This window comes from Mobula birostris, chromosome 4 (genome assembly GCF_030028105.1).
Source record: "Mobula birostris isolate sMobBir1 chromosome 4, sMobBir1.hap1, whole genome shotgun sequence".
Taxonomy (NCBI): Eukaryota; Metazoa; Chordata; class Chondrichthyes; order Myliobatiformes; family Myliobatidae; genus Mobula; species Mobula birostris.
Window position 1 is genome coordinate 210,345,009 of NC_092373.1, and position 15,209 is coordinate 210,360,217.

Consider the following 15,209-nt stretch of genomic DNA (forward strand, 5'->3'; position numbering starts at 1 on the left):
ACTAACTTTGAGACGTTTCCTGTATTATTAAAGAGAAAAAACTCTTATCTGAGTTTCAATAAACTCAACAAAATCTGAACTTTGTAACAAATGTTCTGGAAAACGCCAAGGTGGTCTTGTAGAAACAACGTCTTTCAAATCAAATATTAGGTTTAAGGGAGAGTGATCAGAAATAACAATTGCATCATATTCACATTTCTGAACATTAAATAGAAGTCGAGGGTCGACTATAAAATAATCGATTTTCGAATATTTATTATGAACATGTGAGAAAAATGAATATCACTGGGATGCATATCTCTCCAAATTTCATTTAAGCCATAATCAATTAAAAAGGAATTAATAAGTGATGCAGAGCGATTAGGAAATTGATGTTTGGATGATGAATTATCTATTAAAGGATTTAAACAAGTATTAAAATCACCACCCATTAATAACATATATACATTTAGATCAGGTAAAAGAGCAAAAACATCTTTAAAGAATGAGGGATCATCAGCAGTTGCTCCATATATATTAACCAAAACCATTTTGCTGTTGTAAATAGTTCCTATAACAATCAAAAATCTATCATTGATATCAGATATAATATCCTCCTGATTGAAAAGAATATTGGATCAATTAAAATGGAAACACCTCTAATTTTACTTTGAGAATTTGTATGAAACGGAGGATCCTTCCAAAATTAAAAAAAAAATCGATTTTTATCACATAACCTGATATGCGTCTCTTGTACAAAAATTATATCAGGTTGGCATCGGTTAATAGTTTTAAATGTTTTCTTATGCTTAATAGGATTATTCCAACCACAGACATTCCAACTTAAAACATTTAATTGTTTAAATATCACCATGAGACTTTAGTTAGATGCATGTCAGGATAAGGTAATCGAGAATGGCGGAGATAAACAACAATAATAATTATTTGCATACACTCCGGAATTCCATAATGGGGTTAGAAAAGAAGAAAAGAGAAAAGGAGAAAATTCACCCAACCTACAAAGCCTGGAAATAAGTCGATATCAATTGACGCAAGCCCCAAAGAATGCATATGAAGCAATTATAAACTCCTCCTGCCTGAATAAAAGATAGAAATTGAAAGAGTGATCTCTGTCTCCCTTTTCCGGATATACAACTCATTACAGTCGACATACAGCTCATTACAATTGTGTTGAAAAGAACAGTTATTAGAAACGACCTTCAGTTTGAAAGTAACCTTCATAATATTAGATAAGGAAGGAAAAAACAACACGTCCAAAAATATCCTTGAAATATTTGCTCAGGAGAAAAGCAATCGCCATCTTTAAATTATTAAATCTATCTTTAAAACATAAAGGAACCCGAATATTTACTTAAAAGTTCTTAGCAAAAGCATACAAAGTGCAAAAGCAATAAGTTCATTTAAATGCTGCAAACAGAAAAAAAGTTCTAGATGGCTCAAAGTTATCTACAGTATTTCGACACTGACTCAATAGACCATCCCACCATGACCTGCTCTTTTTCTGCAGCCGTGACACTTTCCCTAATTAGAAATGCCATGCCCCCACCTCTTTTGTCTGGCACATTCAGTAGCTATTTCTGCTCCTGAGATATCCAGGTTTCTGTGTTGGCCGCACCGTCATAGTTCCACGTATTTCATCCACGCTCTAAGTTCATCCATCTTGTTTATGATATTCTTTGAATTAAAATAGACACATCTCAAATCACCACGCTGAGTGCATCTTTGCTCTGACATTTGCCTATCCTTCCTCACAAACTCCCTAAAAGCTGTCTCTACTTGTTTCAAACCACCCGATCCTTTGCCTCTTCACTGTAGTTCCCACCCCGCTGCAAATCTAGATCATACCCTCTCCAACTGTATCTGAAAACCTCCCCGCCAGGATATTGGTCACTTCGTATTCAAGTGCAATACATTCGTTGTTTATACAGGTCACACATGCCCCAGACGAGGTCCCAATGATTCCAAAATCTGAATCCCTGCCCTCTGCTCCAATCGTTCAGCCACGCATTTATCCTCCACCTATCTGTCGCGTGGCACAGGCAGAAATCCCTATATTACTACCTTTCAGGTCCTGCTTCTCAGCTTCCTTCCTAACTCCCTGTATTCTGCTTTCAGGGCTTCCACCCTTTTTCCTATCTATATCGTTTGTAACAATATGTAGTACGACTTCTGGCGGCTCACCCTCCCACTTCAGGACATTGTGGAAACACTCAGAACCATCACGAACCCTGGCACCTGGAAGGCAAACTACCATCCTTGTTCTTTTTCGTGTTCAGAGATTCTCCAATATCTTCCCAACTATAGAGTCCCCAATTACCGCTGCCATGCTCGTCCACTCCCTACTCCTCTGAGCCACAGGGCCAGACTCGGTGTCAGAGGCACGGCCCCAGGTAGGTTCGAGAACAGTTACTGCCCTCTGAGGACCAGGCTTTCTATTAAAAGGGGACAACTACACTCAAATTTACTTGTCCCATCATTGAAACGTTCCAGCAACCAATCACATTACTTTCAACCACTCTTTATCTCATGGCTTCCTTATTTATTGTTACTTATTCATATTTGTATTTTAATAGCGCATTGTCTTCTGCACTCTGGTTGATCTTTTATTGATCCTATTATAGTTATTATTTTATCGATTTGATGAGTATGGCAACTAGAAAATGAATGTTACATAGAAACATAGAAAATAGGTGCAGGAGTAGGCCATTCAGCCTTTCGAGCCTGCACCGCTATTCAGTATGATCATTGCTGATCATCCAACTCAGAACCCTGTACCAGCCTTCTCTCCATACCCCCTGATCCCTTTAGCCACAAGGGCCATATCTAACTCCCTCTTAAATATAGCCAATGAACTGGCCTCAACTGTTTCCTGTGGCAGAGAATTCCACAGATTCACCACTCCCTGTGTGAAGAACCTTTTCCTAATCATGTTAGGGTTGAATATTGAGATGTTTGTTCTTTGACAATAAATTTACTTTTATCTTTCAAACATCATTGATAGAGCCCTGAAAGTTTTGCACATGCCTCCCATGGGTCCAATCGAACAATTTGGCAGTCCATTGGATTTAACCACTCTAATTCACCTCAAGACAGCAACTAGCTCCTCCTCCCTAATCTGTACAGTGGCCATGACCTTCTACTTTGTCTCACATCTAAAGACTCTTGGTCCATCTCCTGAGAAAATGCAGTTGCAGAATTAGAAAAATAAATAATGATTTCAGATCTCCGTCATCTCTTTTGGCTCCACACATGGACTATCGTTCTGATCTCACAGAGGAGCAATATCATCCTTTTGTAACCCTTTTGCGCAGAGCATACCTGTACGTCCTCTTAGGATTTTCCCTCACCTTGTCTGCCTGGGAAACATTGTGCCTCCCTTTAATCCACCAGAGTTCTTTTTTAATACATGTTCTCTTGCTTGCCTGTACGCATAAGCATTCTCTTATTTCCTACCTGCCTCTAACTGCTTTGAAACTCCTTTTCTTTTTTAACAGGGGCCTCAAATGGAAACCAAGGATCCGTAAACCTGTGCAAGTGAAGGACAGGCAAGTGCTTTGTACTCTCAAAATTAGACTTTTGAAGAATTCCCATTTACAACGTGCAACTTTGCCAGAAGGCAGCGTGCCCCAAATCGACACTTGTCAGATCATTTCTAATACAATCAAAACTGTCCTCTCTCCAATTTACAATTTCAACCTGCGGACAAGACCTATTGTTTTGCACATTCATTTCGAAACTCTGGCTTTGTGATCATGAGATACAAAGTGTTCCCCTACACAAACTTCTGTCATCTGACCTGTCTCATTCCCTAACAGCAGATCATGTATCACACTATCTCCAGCAACAGTTATTTCTATATTCATGACAAAATTGAATCTCACAGGGAGAGCGAAAGGTGAACAACAGGGGAGGATTTAAAGGGACTGTTGTGGAACTGAATCTCTGGCAGGGTCCAGCCGGTCTGAGGTGACTCTCTACTGTACACTAGGTGTGTTATAAATTCATTAAGTACCAGAGACAGAGTTTAAAATAGAACTGATTTCTTTGTCTCAGATCCAGAATATTAAACTCCAGTCCCATTAAAGGTGAATGTGCAGAAGAAACTCCCCCCATGCCCAGTGACCAGGGTGCTGAACAGGGTGTGATGACCAGCAGCAATAATTGCAGAGTTCAGCACCGACAGTCACTCTCAAAATTGCATTCAGCAACGGTGATGGACAAATATCCAGCATGCGGCTTATTGAAACGTTTTCCCCAGTGTGAACACGGTAGTGCGTCACAGGGTTAGATTACTGAGTAAATCCCTTCCCACATTCACACCAGGTGAACAGCCTCTCCCCAGTGTGAACACAATGATGCATATTTGGTGGAGATGGCTCAGAGAATCTCCTCCCAAAGTCTGAGCAGGTGTTCGGCCTCTCCCTAGTGTGAACTCGCTGGAGTTTCAGTAGGTTGGATGATTGAGTGAATCTCTTCCCACATTCTGAACAGGTGAATGGCCTCTCCCCAATGTGAACTGAATGGTGAGCCATTAGGGTGGGTGATCGAGTGAATCCCTTTCCAGAGTCTGAGCAAGTGAATGGCTTCTCTCAAGTGTGAACTCGTTGGTGACTCTGCAGGTCGGATGACTGAGTGAATGTCTTCCCACAATCTGAGCAGGTGAATGGCATCTCCCCAGTGTGAACTGACTGGTGTGCCAGTAGTTTAGATGACTGGGTGAAGCCCTTCCCACAGTCTGGGCAGGTGAACGGCTTCTCCCCACTGTGAACTCGCTGGTGTGCCAGGAGTTCGGATGACTGAGTGAATCCTTTCCCACATTCTGAGCAGGTGAACCGCCACTCCCCAGTGTGAACTGATTGGTGTGCCAGTAGTGTGGATGACCGAGTGAATCCCTTTCCACATTCTGGGCAGGTGAACGGCTTCTCCCCAGTGTGAAATCGCCGGTGTCTATGAAGGTCAGATGATTGAGTGAATCCTTTCCCACAGACTGAGCAGCTGAACGGTCTCTCCCCACTGTGAAATTGCTGGTGTATCTGTAGATGAGATGACCGAGTGAATCCCTTCCCACATTCACAACAGATGAATGGCCTCTCCCCAGTGTGAACTCGCTGGTGTCTCAGTAGATCAGATGACTGAGTGAATCCCTTCCCACAGACTGAGCAGGTGAACGATCTCTCCCCAGTGTGAAATCGCTGGTGTATCTGTAGATGATATGACCGAGCAAATCCTTTCCCACATTCACAGCAGGTGAACGGCCTCTCGCCCGTGTGAACTCGCTGGTGTCTCAGTAGAGCAGATGACCGACTGAATCCCTTCCCACAGTCTAAACAGGTGAATGGCCACTCCCCACTGTGATCTGACTGGTGTGCCAGTAGTTCGGATGACTGAGTGAATCCTTTCCCACATTCTGAGCAGGTGAACCACCACTCCCCAGTGTGAACTGACTGGTGTCTCTGCAGGTGAGATGACTGAATGAATCCTTTCCCACAGTCTGGGCAGGTGAACGGCTTCTCCCCAGTGTGAAATCGCTGGTGTATCTGTAGATGAGGTGACCGAGCGAATCCCTTCCCACATTCACAGCAGGTGAATGGCCTCTTCCCCTTGTGAATTCGCTGGTGTCTCAGTAGATCAGATGACCGAGTGAATCCCTTCCCACAGTCTGAACAGGTGAATGGCCACTCCCCACTGTGATCTGACTGGTGTGCCAGTAGTTCGGATGACTGAGTGAATCCTTTCCCACATTCTGAGCAGGTGAAATGCCACTCCCCAGTGTGAACTGACCGGTGTCTCTGTAGTTGAGATAACTGAATGAATCCTTTCCCACAGTCTGGGCAGGTTAACGTCTTCTCCCCACTGTGAACTCGTTGGTGTGCCAGTAGTTCAGATGACTGAGTGAATCCTTTCCCACATTCTGAGCAGGTGAAACGCCACTCCCCAGTGTGAACTGACTGGTGTGCCAGTAGGGTGGATGACCGAGTGAATCCCTTTCCACAGTCTGAGCAGGTGAACGGCTTCTCTCCAGTGTGAAATCGCTGGTGTCTCTGAAGGTCAGATGATTGAGTGAATCCCTTCCCACAGACTGAGCAGCTGAACGGTCTCTCCCCACTGTGAAATCGCTGGTGTATCTGTAGATGAGATGACCGAACGAATCCCTTCCCACATTCACAGCAGGTGAATGGCCTCTCCCCAGTGTGAATTCGCTGGTGTCTCAGCAGATCAGATGACTGAGTGAATCCCTTCCCACAGACTGAGCAGGTGAATGATCTCTCCCCAGTGTGAAATCGCTGGTGTATCTGTAGATGGAATGACCGAGCGAATCTCTTCCCACATTCACAACAGGTGAATGGCCTCTCCCCAGTGTGAATTCGCTGGTGTCTCAGTAGATCAGATGACCGAGTGAATCCCTTCCCACAGTCTGAGCAGGTGAACGGCCACTCCCCAGTGTGAACTGATTGGTGTGCCAGTAGATCGGATGACTGAGTGAATCCTTTCCCACATTCTGAGCAGGTGAAGAGCCGCTCCATGGTATTAACTCGATGGTGAGCCATCAGGTCAGATGACCGAGTGAATCCTTCCCCACAAATTCAGCAGATGACCAGCCTCTGCCCAGTGTGAACTGACTGGTGTGTCCACAGGTGGGAAGACCGATTGATTCCCTTCTCACCCATAGAACAGGTGAATGGCCTCGCCCCAGTGTGAACTTGCTGAAGTACCTTCAGCTGAAATGACAGATGAATCCATTCCCACTGTCTGAGCAGGAAGGATGATTGAGTGAAGCCTTTGCTCCAATTCTAAATATCTGGACAGAGACAGCAAAACTGGCGTGTTGTGTTCAAAATTCCCGTAGACAAATTCCGTGTTATTTTTAACCTGTAAAAAGATTACAAAAGTCATCAATGTGTGGACAACATTTCAAATGAGATCACTTCAGTCGTCAAGGTGTGATCTGACATCACACTGTTACCGTGAGGTTCAACGCAAGTTGGAGAGAGAAATCATCTTCTAACTGGTCACAGTGCTGGTATCTGGAATGACCATCAAATTCCCTGATGCTCTTCCTGTCTCTATTAGAATCAGGGATTTCTACCATCTCCAATCTGTGACCTGGCTCAGTTTGACTCTCTTCATTGGTATTATTCCCTGTTCCCACTGAGCTGCATGGGTACCTGGCCCCACAGTAACTGAAACACTCTCACGCAAATAGCCTTTGTTGATGTGCAGCTGAGATTTTCACTTATGTACTGTTAATTTAAAGTGCCACAGTTTTAATGCCATGTAAATATCTCCTACTCAAATGTATGGTTGGTCTGCACAGCTGTTAAAAGGAACTAGAGTGAATATTAGTATTACTTAAGAGTCATAGAAAAGTACGACACAGAAACAGACCCTTTGGCCCATCTAGTTTGTGCCGAGCTATTTAAACTTTCTACTCCCATACCCCTACCATCCAGGTACCTATACGAATCTCTTAAATGTTACATTTGAGCTCGCATGCATCACTTGTGCTGGCTGCTCAATCCACACCTGGATGACCGTCTGTGTGAAGAAGTTTCCCCTCATGTTCCCCTTAATGTTTCACCTTTCACCCTTAACCCATGGCCTCTGGTTGTAGTCCCACCCCATCTCAGTGGAAAAAGCCATCTTGCATTTACCCAATCTATACCCCTCATAATTTTGGTACACCTCCAACAAATCTCCCCTCAGTCTTCTACATTGCAAGGAATAAAGCCCAGACCTGTTCAATCTTTCCTTATAGTCCAAGTCCTCCAGACCTGGCAACATCCTTGTGAACTTTCTCTGAACTCTTTCAGCCTCTTTTATATCTTCCCTGTAGGTAGGTGACAAAACTGCACACAACACTCCAAATTTACTATCAATTTGTACTCCAGAGAGCGTGAAGCGCAGAATCAAATATCACTGTGATGATTGTACATTCTAGTACCAATTGTTTGGCGACAATAAAGTATAAAGTATAATTAGGCCTCACCAATGTCTTCTACAACACCAACATAACATCCATCTCCTGTACTCAATACTTTGGTTTATGAAGGCCAATGGGCCAAAATCTTTCTTTCTGTCCCTATCTAACTGTTACACCACTTTCAGTGAATTACAGACCTGTATTCCCAGATCCCTTCCTTCTACAGCACCCCTCAGTCCCTGACCAGTCACTGTGTAAGACCTTGGTCCTACCAAAGTGCAACACCTCACAGTTGTCTGCATTAAATTCCATTTTCCATTTCTCAAACCATTTTTCCAGCTGGTCCAGATTGTACTGCAAGCCATGATAGTCTTCCTCGCTGTTCACTACACCACCAATCTTGGTGTCATCCACAAATTTGCTGATCCAGCTAACCATGTTAGCATCCAGATAACTGATATAGATGACAAACAACAACAAATCCGGCACTGATCCCTGTGGCACACCACTAGTCACCGGCCTGCAGTCAGAGAGGCAACCATCTGCTACCACAGCCTGGCTTCTCCCAAAGCCAGTGTCTCATCCAATTTACTATCGCACCTTGAATACTGAATGACTGAACCTTCTTGACCAACCTCCCAGATGAGACTTTGTCAAGTGCTTTGCTGAAGTCCACGTAGACAAAATCCACTGTCTTGCTTTCATCCACTTTCCTGGTAACTTCCTCAAGAAACTCTGTAAGATTGGTTGGACATGACCTACCATGCACAAAGCCATGCTGCCTATCCTTAATCAGTTCACATCTATCCAAATACATATATATCCGGTTCCTGCACACATGTTCCAATAACTTTCCCCCTACTGATGTCAAGCTCACCAATGTGCAATTTCTTAGTTTATTGTCAGAGCCTTTCTTAAACAGCAGAACAACATTGGCTGCCCTCCAATCCTCCAGTACCTCACCAGTCACTGAGGATGATTTAAGTATCTGTGCTTGGGCCCTGACAATTTCTGCACTTGTCTTCTGCACGGTCCTAGGAAACAACTTGTCAGGCCCTGGGGATTTATCCATGGTAATTTGCCTTAAGACAGCAACACCTCCACCTCTGTAATCTGTACAGGGTCAACGAAGTTGATGCTGCTTTTCCTCACTTCAATCGACTGTGTGTCCATCTCCTGAGTAAATACAGAAGCAAAAAAAAATCTCCCCCATCTATTTTGTCTCCTCATATGGATTACCATTCTGATCTTCCAGAGGATTCATTTTGGTCTTTTTGCTCTTAACATATCTGCAGATTTCCTGAGGATTCTCCTTCACCTTGTCTGCTGAGGCAACCTCATGTCTTCTTTTATTTCTTTCATAAGTGTCCGCTTCAATTTCCTGTAATTCATTGGTACCCCAGTTGTTCCTATCTGCCTGTACCTGGTATGCACCTCCTTGCTTTTTGATCTGCAAGAGGAAAGCCAAAGGGATGACAGAGGATTCATGAGTTCGGGGAACAGAACAAGAATGTGTCTGATAGCCCAGTGGTAAGTCTTGCTAGTGCTGCACGGTGGGTGGAGTCTGTGAAACAAAAGTTGCAGGGGGAATGGGAGCAGAAATGACAGAACAGATAGTGGAGGGGTTGTGGAGACATGTTGTTCAGTCCTCAGGCAAAGTTAGGAATGAAAAACATGAGCATGGTGCAGTGAATATGCTGAGCCCGGTATATTTCAATACAAGGAGCAGAGTAGGAAGGGTGGATGTGTTCAGGGCATGGATCAACACCTGGAATTATGACACTAGGATCTGGCAACTGTGGATTGGGACAGGCTCTCTATGCCAAAGGTGTGCTTGGTACATGGGCGGCCTTCAAAGCAAAATTTTGAAAGTACAAAGCGGGTGTGTGCTTGTCAGAATAAAAGGTAAAGATAGAAACTGTAGGGAACCTTGGTTTTCAAGAGATATTGAGACCCTGGTGAAACACAAAATGGAGTTGCATAACAGAGATAGGCAGGCAGGTTCTTATGGAGTATAAGAAATGCAAGAGAATGCATAAGAAATAAATCAGGATAGCTAAAGGAAGGCATGAGGTTGCCCTCACAGAAAAGATGAAGTATAAACCAAAGGGATTCTAGAGATAGATTAAGAGCAAAAGTATTGCAAGGGTCAAAGTTGGTCCTCTAGAAGACCAGAATGGTAATCCATGTTTGGACCCAAAGCAGACAGGGAATATCATCTCTATTTACTCAGGAGATGGACACAGAGTCTATAGAAGTGTGGGAAACAGCATTAACATCGTGGACCCTGTACAGATTAAAGAAGAGGAGGTGTTTGCTATCCTGAGGCAGATGAGGGTGGATAAATCTCCAGGGCATGACAAAGTGCTTTCTCGGACCCTAAGGGAGGCGAGTGCAGAAATTGTCGGGGCCCTAGCAGAGATAATTAAATCATCCTTGGTGACGGGGAAGGTAACAGAGGATTGGAAAACAGCCAATGATGTTTCGCTGTTTAACATAGAACATAGAAATCTACGACACATTACAGGCCCTTCAGGCCACAAAGTTGTGCTGACCATGTAACCTACTCTAGAAACGGCCCAGAATTTCCCAAACGCATAGCCCTCTATTTTTCTAAGCTCCATGTACCTATCTAAGAGGTTGTTAAAAGACCCCATTGTATCCGCCTCTACCACTGCCGCTGGCAGTACATTCCATGCATCTGATGAAGTTTAAGGATGTTGGGGAAGTAAGACATGATTCTTGGACTCTTGTAACTAGTGGGTTAAAAAACTTAAGTGCCACCCTATGTGTGTTAGTGAACAAGTTCTGTTGCTTTCGCTGAAGAATATGCCCGCAGTTTATTTAGATTAATAGCTTGTTTGATTAATAGTCTGTCGCGGCCTTTTCAAGGTGACATGAGGGCTGGAATTACTCAGAGATCACATCGGTCATGCCTTATTGTGTTTTCCACTGACTTAAGTCCTTTCTTTGGAGAGGCTCAATGATAAAGCCATCTGTCTGTAATTAAGTCAGGGGCCTAGCAATAGGACTGACTGATACGGGTGGACAATATATCTATTTGTAATTGAACTCTGATTTAGTGGACTCTCTTATCAAAGTAATTGGGTTTCACTCTTACTGACTTGGCATACCATTATAATTGAGTGTTCTTTGTCTGCTCATTCTGTAAATTGTAGCATTTCTGTTTTTTAAATCAGAAGCTCGTTGAGTCGCCAGAGGGCCAGAGAGATAAACTCTGTCTCTTTGATGTCCGGCTTTGAGTTTTCTCGCCGGCTGAGCACGAACAATAAACTAGTGAAGAGGTTAAAGTTAATAACTGTGTGGTGTGATTATTGGTCCAGCAACCTTTTTAGGTTAACATTTGGTGCCGTGACTCAGATCCCAACATAGGGAAAGTCCCTATGGGCTGAATAAGTGACGGGGGATTCTGGGTGAGTGTAAACGGGCGGTAGGGTGCCCCGAGGTGTTTTACCTCTGACCGTCCCTTCCACTCATTTGAAAAACTCCTGCCACTCGCCCGAGGAACCTGTACTTTGACGAGATCCAGTGAACCACCCGGACCAGGAGAATAAGGCAAGCAGTTGTTTTGTAAGCATTAAAGTCTGCGGGTGCTGAAGGATTGGGCAACAGGTCTTTGGCCTGGTCGATTAAGCTGTATAATTGAGTCGACTTAACTAATTGGGCAACGGGCAAGGAACGGGCCCGGTCTATTTGTATAATTGGGCAACAGGTCTTTGGCCTGGTCAATTGAGTCAACTTAACTAATTGGGCAATGGGCAAGGAACGGGCCCGGTCTATTTGTATAATTGGGCAACAGTAATTGGGCAACAGGCCTTTGGCCCGGTCGATTAAGCTGTATAAGCGAATAACCAGCACAGGTGACAGACGCCTCTGGAGGTTAAGCGCAGCGCTGAAAAAAAACTGGGAAATGGTGTGTGGCCACCAGAGAAGCTTGTGAACCAGCAGTAAATTTAATGTGGAAAAAGAATTGCAGTAAAAAGTGGAAATTATTGATTAAAGAATGGAAAGATAGAGCTGATATCAAATGGAATAGTACTTTACTGGCCAGTTGGAGGAACAATGCATGTGATAAAGGGGTGTAGCGGTATGTACAGGTGATGGCACTCCCAAGAGTTGGGAGACACTGAAAGCACTGTAAACAGGGAAAGGCAGTTTTAAAATCGGCAGTGCCGCGTGCAAGATCTATGGCTAATACGGGATCCCGAACCCATGTCTGGCATACCGACCCTATTTGAGGACAGTGACCGCGATGAGGATTGGGCACTCACCGTCCCCCACCTTACCAGGGGCCAAGTGCACCCAGTGTTCCCAAACTCCAATCCTCCCAGTACTCAAATACGGGGGCCGCTCGGGTAAAACAGCGGCAGCAGGGAAGGGGAGGCTGTCTATACCCTGAGATCCAGGAAGGGAATACTGAGGTTTATTCCGAGACAGGGAGGGAAGAATCCAATAAAACCCCAGAGTTAATGGCTCCACAAAGACAATTGCCCACCTGAATGCTGCCCAGTCCACGAGTAGCCAAGGAGCGACAGCCCTCAGTAATTCCTGTGTATGCATCCTGGAAGCCTCAAGAACTGATATTGATCATAAATCAGGCCCCAGACAGAAAAGAACAATCAGCACAGTTTGCTCAATATGTCCGCAGTACTCTACAAGTGTATATTGTGACCCTGCAAGATTTTTTCGGTCTCTGCAGCATGATTCTCTCAGCTGATGAGGGGTGGAAATGGAAGGCAGAATTGAGAAACCAAACCCATCAGGAGTTACAGGCGGGAAACCATAATGAGAATGAACAGACAGACCAGATTATTCAAGCCTTGGAAAGGGCTCTCCAGCAACCTGTAAACATCACTAAGGTATTTGAATGCAAACCTAAGCCTGAGAAATCCGGAGCAATTTGTGACCTGCTACGGCACTTTTGCAGGAGACCAAGGGTAGTTAAGAAAGCTAATGGGGTGTTAGCTTTCATAAGTCGAGGGATAGAGTTTAAGAGTCGCGATGTAATGATGCAGCTCTATAAAACTCTAGTTGGGCCACACTTGGAGTACTGTGTCCAGATCTGGTTGCCTCACTATAGGAAGAATGTGGAAGCATTGGAAAGGGTACAGAGGAGATTTACCAGGATGCTGCCTGGTTTAGAGAGTATGCATTATGATCAGAGATTAAGGGCCCTAGGGCTTTACTCTTTGGAGAGAAGGAGGATGAGAGGAGACATGATAGAGGTGTACAAGATAATAAGAGGAATAGATAAGAGTGAACAGAAAGCGCCTCTTCCCCAGGGCACCACTGCTCAATACAAGGGGACATGGCTTTAAGGTAAGGGGTGGGAAGTTCAAGGGGGATATTAGACGAAGGTTTTTTACTCAGAGAGTAGTTGGTGCGTGGAATGCACTGCCTGAGTCAGTGGTGGAGGCAGATACACTAGTGAAGTTTAAGAGACCACTAGACAGGTATATGGAGGAATTTAAGGTGGGGGCTTATATGCGAGGCAGGGTTTGAGGGTCAGCACAACTTTGTGGGCCGAAGGGCCTGCAATAAGACCATAAGACAAAGGAGCAGAAGTCGGCCATTTGGCCCATCGAGTCTGCTCCGCCATTTTATCATGAGCTGATCCATTCTCCCATTGAGTCCCACTCCCCCACCTTCTCACCATAACCTTTGATGCCCTGGCTACTCAGATACCTATCAATTTCTGCCTTAAATACATCCAATGACTTGGCCTCCACTGCTGCCCGTGACAACAAATTCCATAGATTCACCACCCTCTGACTAAAAAAATTTCTTTGCATTTCTGTTCTGAATGGGCGCCCTTCAATCCTTAAGGCATGCCCTCTCGCACTAGACTCCCCCATCCTGGGAAACAACTTTGCCACATCCACTCCGTCCATGCCTTTCAACATTCGAAATGTTTCCATGAGGTCTCCCCTAATTCTTCTAAACTCCAAGGAATACAGTCCAAGAACGGACAAACGTTCCTCATATGTTAACCCTCTCATTCCCAGAATCATTCTAGTGAATCTTCTCTGTACCCTCTCCAACATCAGCACATCCTTTCTTAAATAAGGAGACCAAAACTGCCAACAGTACTCCAAGTGAGGTCTCACCAGCGCCTTATAGAGCCTCAACATCACATCCCTGCTCCTATACTCTATTCCTCTAGAAATGAATGCCAACATTGCATTCACCTCCTTCACTACTGACTCAACCTGGAGGTTAACTTTAAGGGTATCCTGTACGAGGACTCCCAAGTCCCATTGCATCTCAGAACTTTGTATTCTTTCCCTATTTAAATAATAGTCTGCCCGTTTATTTTTTTCTGCCAAAGTGCATAACCATACACTTTCCAACATTGTACTTCATTTGCTACTTCTCTGCTCATTCTTCCAATCTATCCAAGTCCCTCTGCAGACTCTCCATTTCCTCAGCACTACCAGCCCCTCCACCTATCTTCGTATCGTCAGCAAACTTAGCCTCAAAGCCATCTATTCCATAATCCAAATCGTTGATGTACAATGTAAAAAAAAGCGGCCCAAACACGGACCCCTGTGGAACACCACTGGTAACCGGCAGCCAACCAGAATAGGATCCCTTTATTCCCACTTTCTGTTTCCTGACAATCAGCCAACGCTCTATCCACGCATGTAACTTTCCCGTAATTCCATGGGCTCTTATCTTGTTAAGTAGCCTCATGTGTGGCACCTTGTCAAAGGCCTTCTGAAAATCCAAATATACAACATCCACTGCATCTCTCTTGTCTAGCCTACTGGTAGTTTCCTCAAAAAACTGTAATAGGTTTGTCAAGCAGGATTTTCCTTTAAGGAATCCATGCTGAGTTCTGCCTATCTTGCCATATGCCTCCAGGTACTCTGTAACCTCATCCTTGACAATCGACTCCAACAACTTCCCAACCACTGATATCAAGCTAACAGGTCTATAATTTCCTTTTTGCTTCCTTGCCCCCTTCTTGTAGCGGAGTGACATTTGCAATCTTCCAGTCCTCCGGAACCATGCCAGAATCTCTCGACTTTTGAAAGATCATCGCTAATGCCTCCGCAATCTCCACAGCTACTTCCTTCAGAACACGCGGGTGCATTCCATCTGGTCCAGATTTATCTACCTTTAGCCTATTCAGCTTCCTGAGTACTTTCTCTGTCGTAATTGTGACTGCGCACACTTCTCTTCCCTGCCACCCTTGAGTGTCCGGTATACTGCTGATGTCTTCCTCAGTGAAGACTGATGCAAAATATTCGTTCAGTTCCTCTGC

General features: G+C 44.4%; 1 protein-coding gene across 1 annotated transcript in view; it reads right to left on the minus strand.

The window, feature by feature from the left end:
- Nucleotides 1-360: 360 nt before the first annotated feature.
- Nucleotides 361-15,209, minus strand: part of LOC140197113 (uncharacterized) — a 72,446-nt gene continuing 57,597 nt past the window's right edge. The window contains 1 exon segment of the mRNA XM_072257028.1: nt 361-6,791. Coding sequence (XP_072113129.1) covers nt 4,290-6,791 — 2,502 coding nt within the window. The 3' untranslated portion in view covers nt 361-4,289.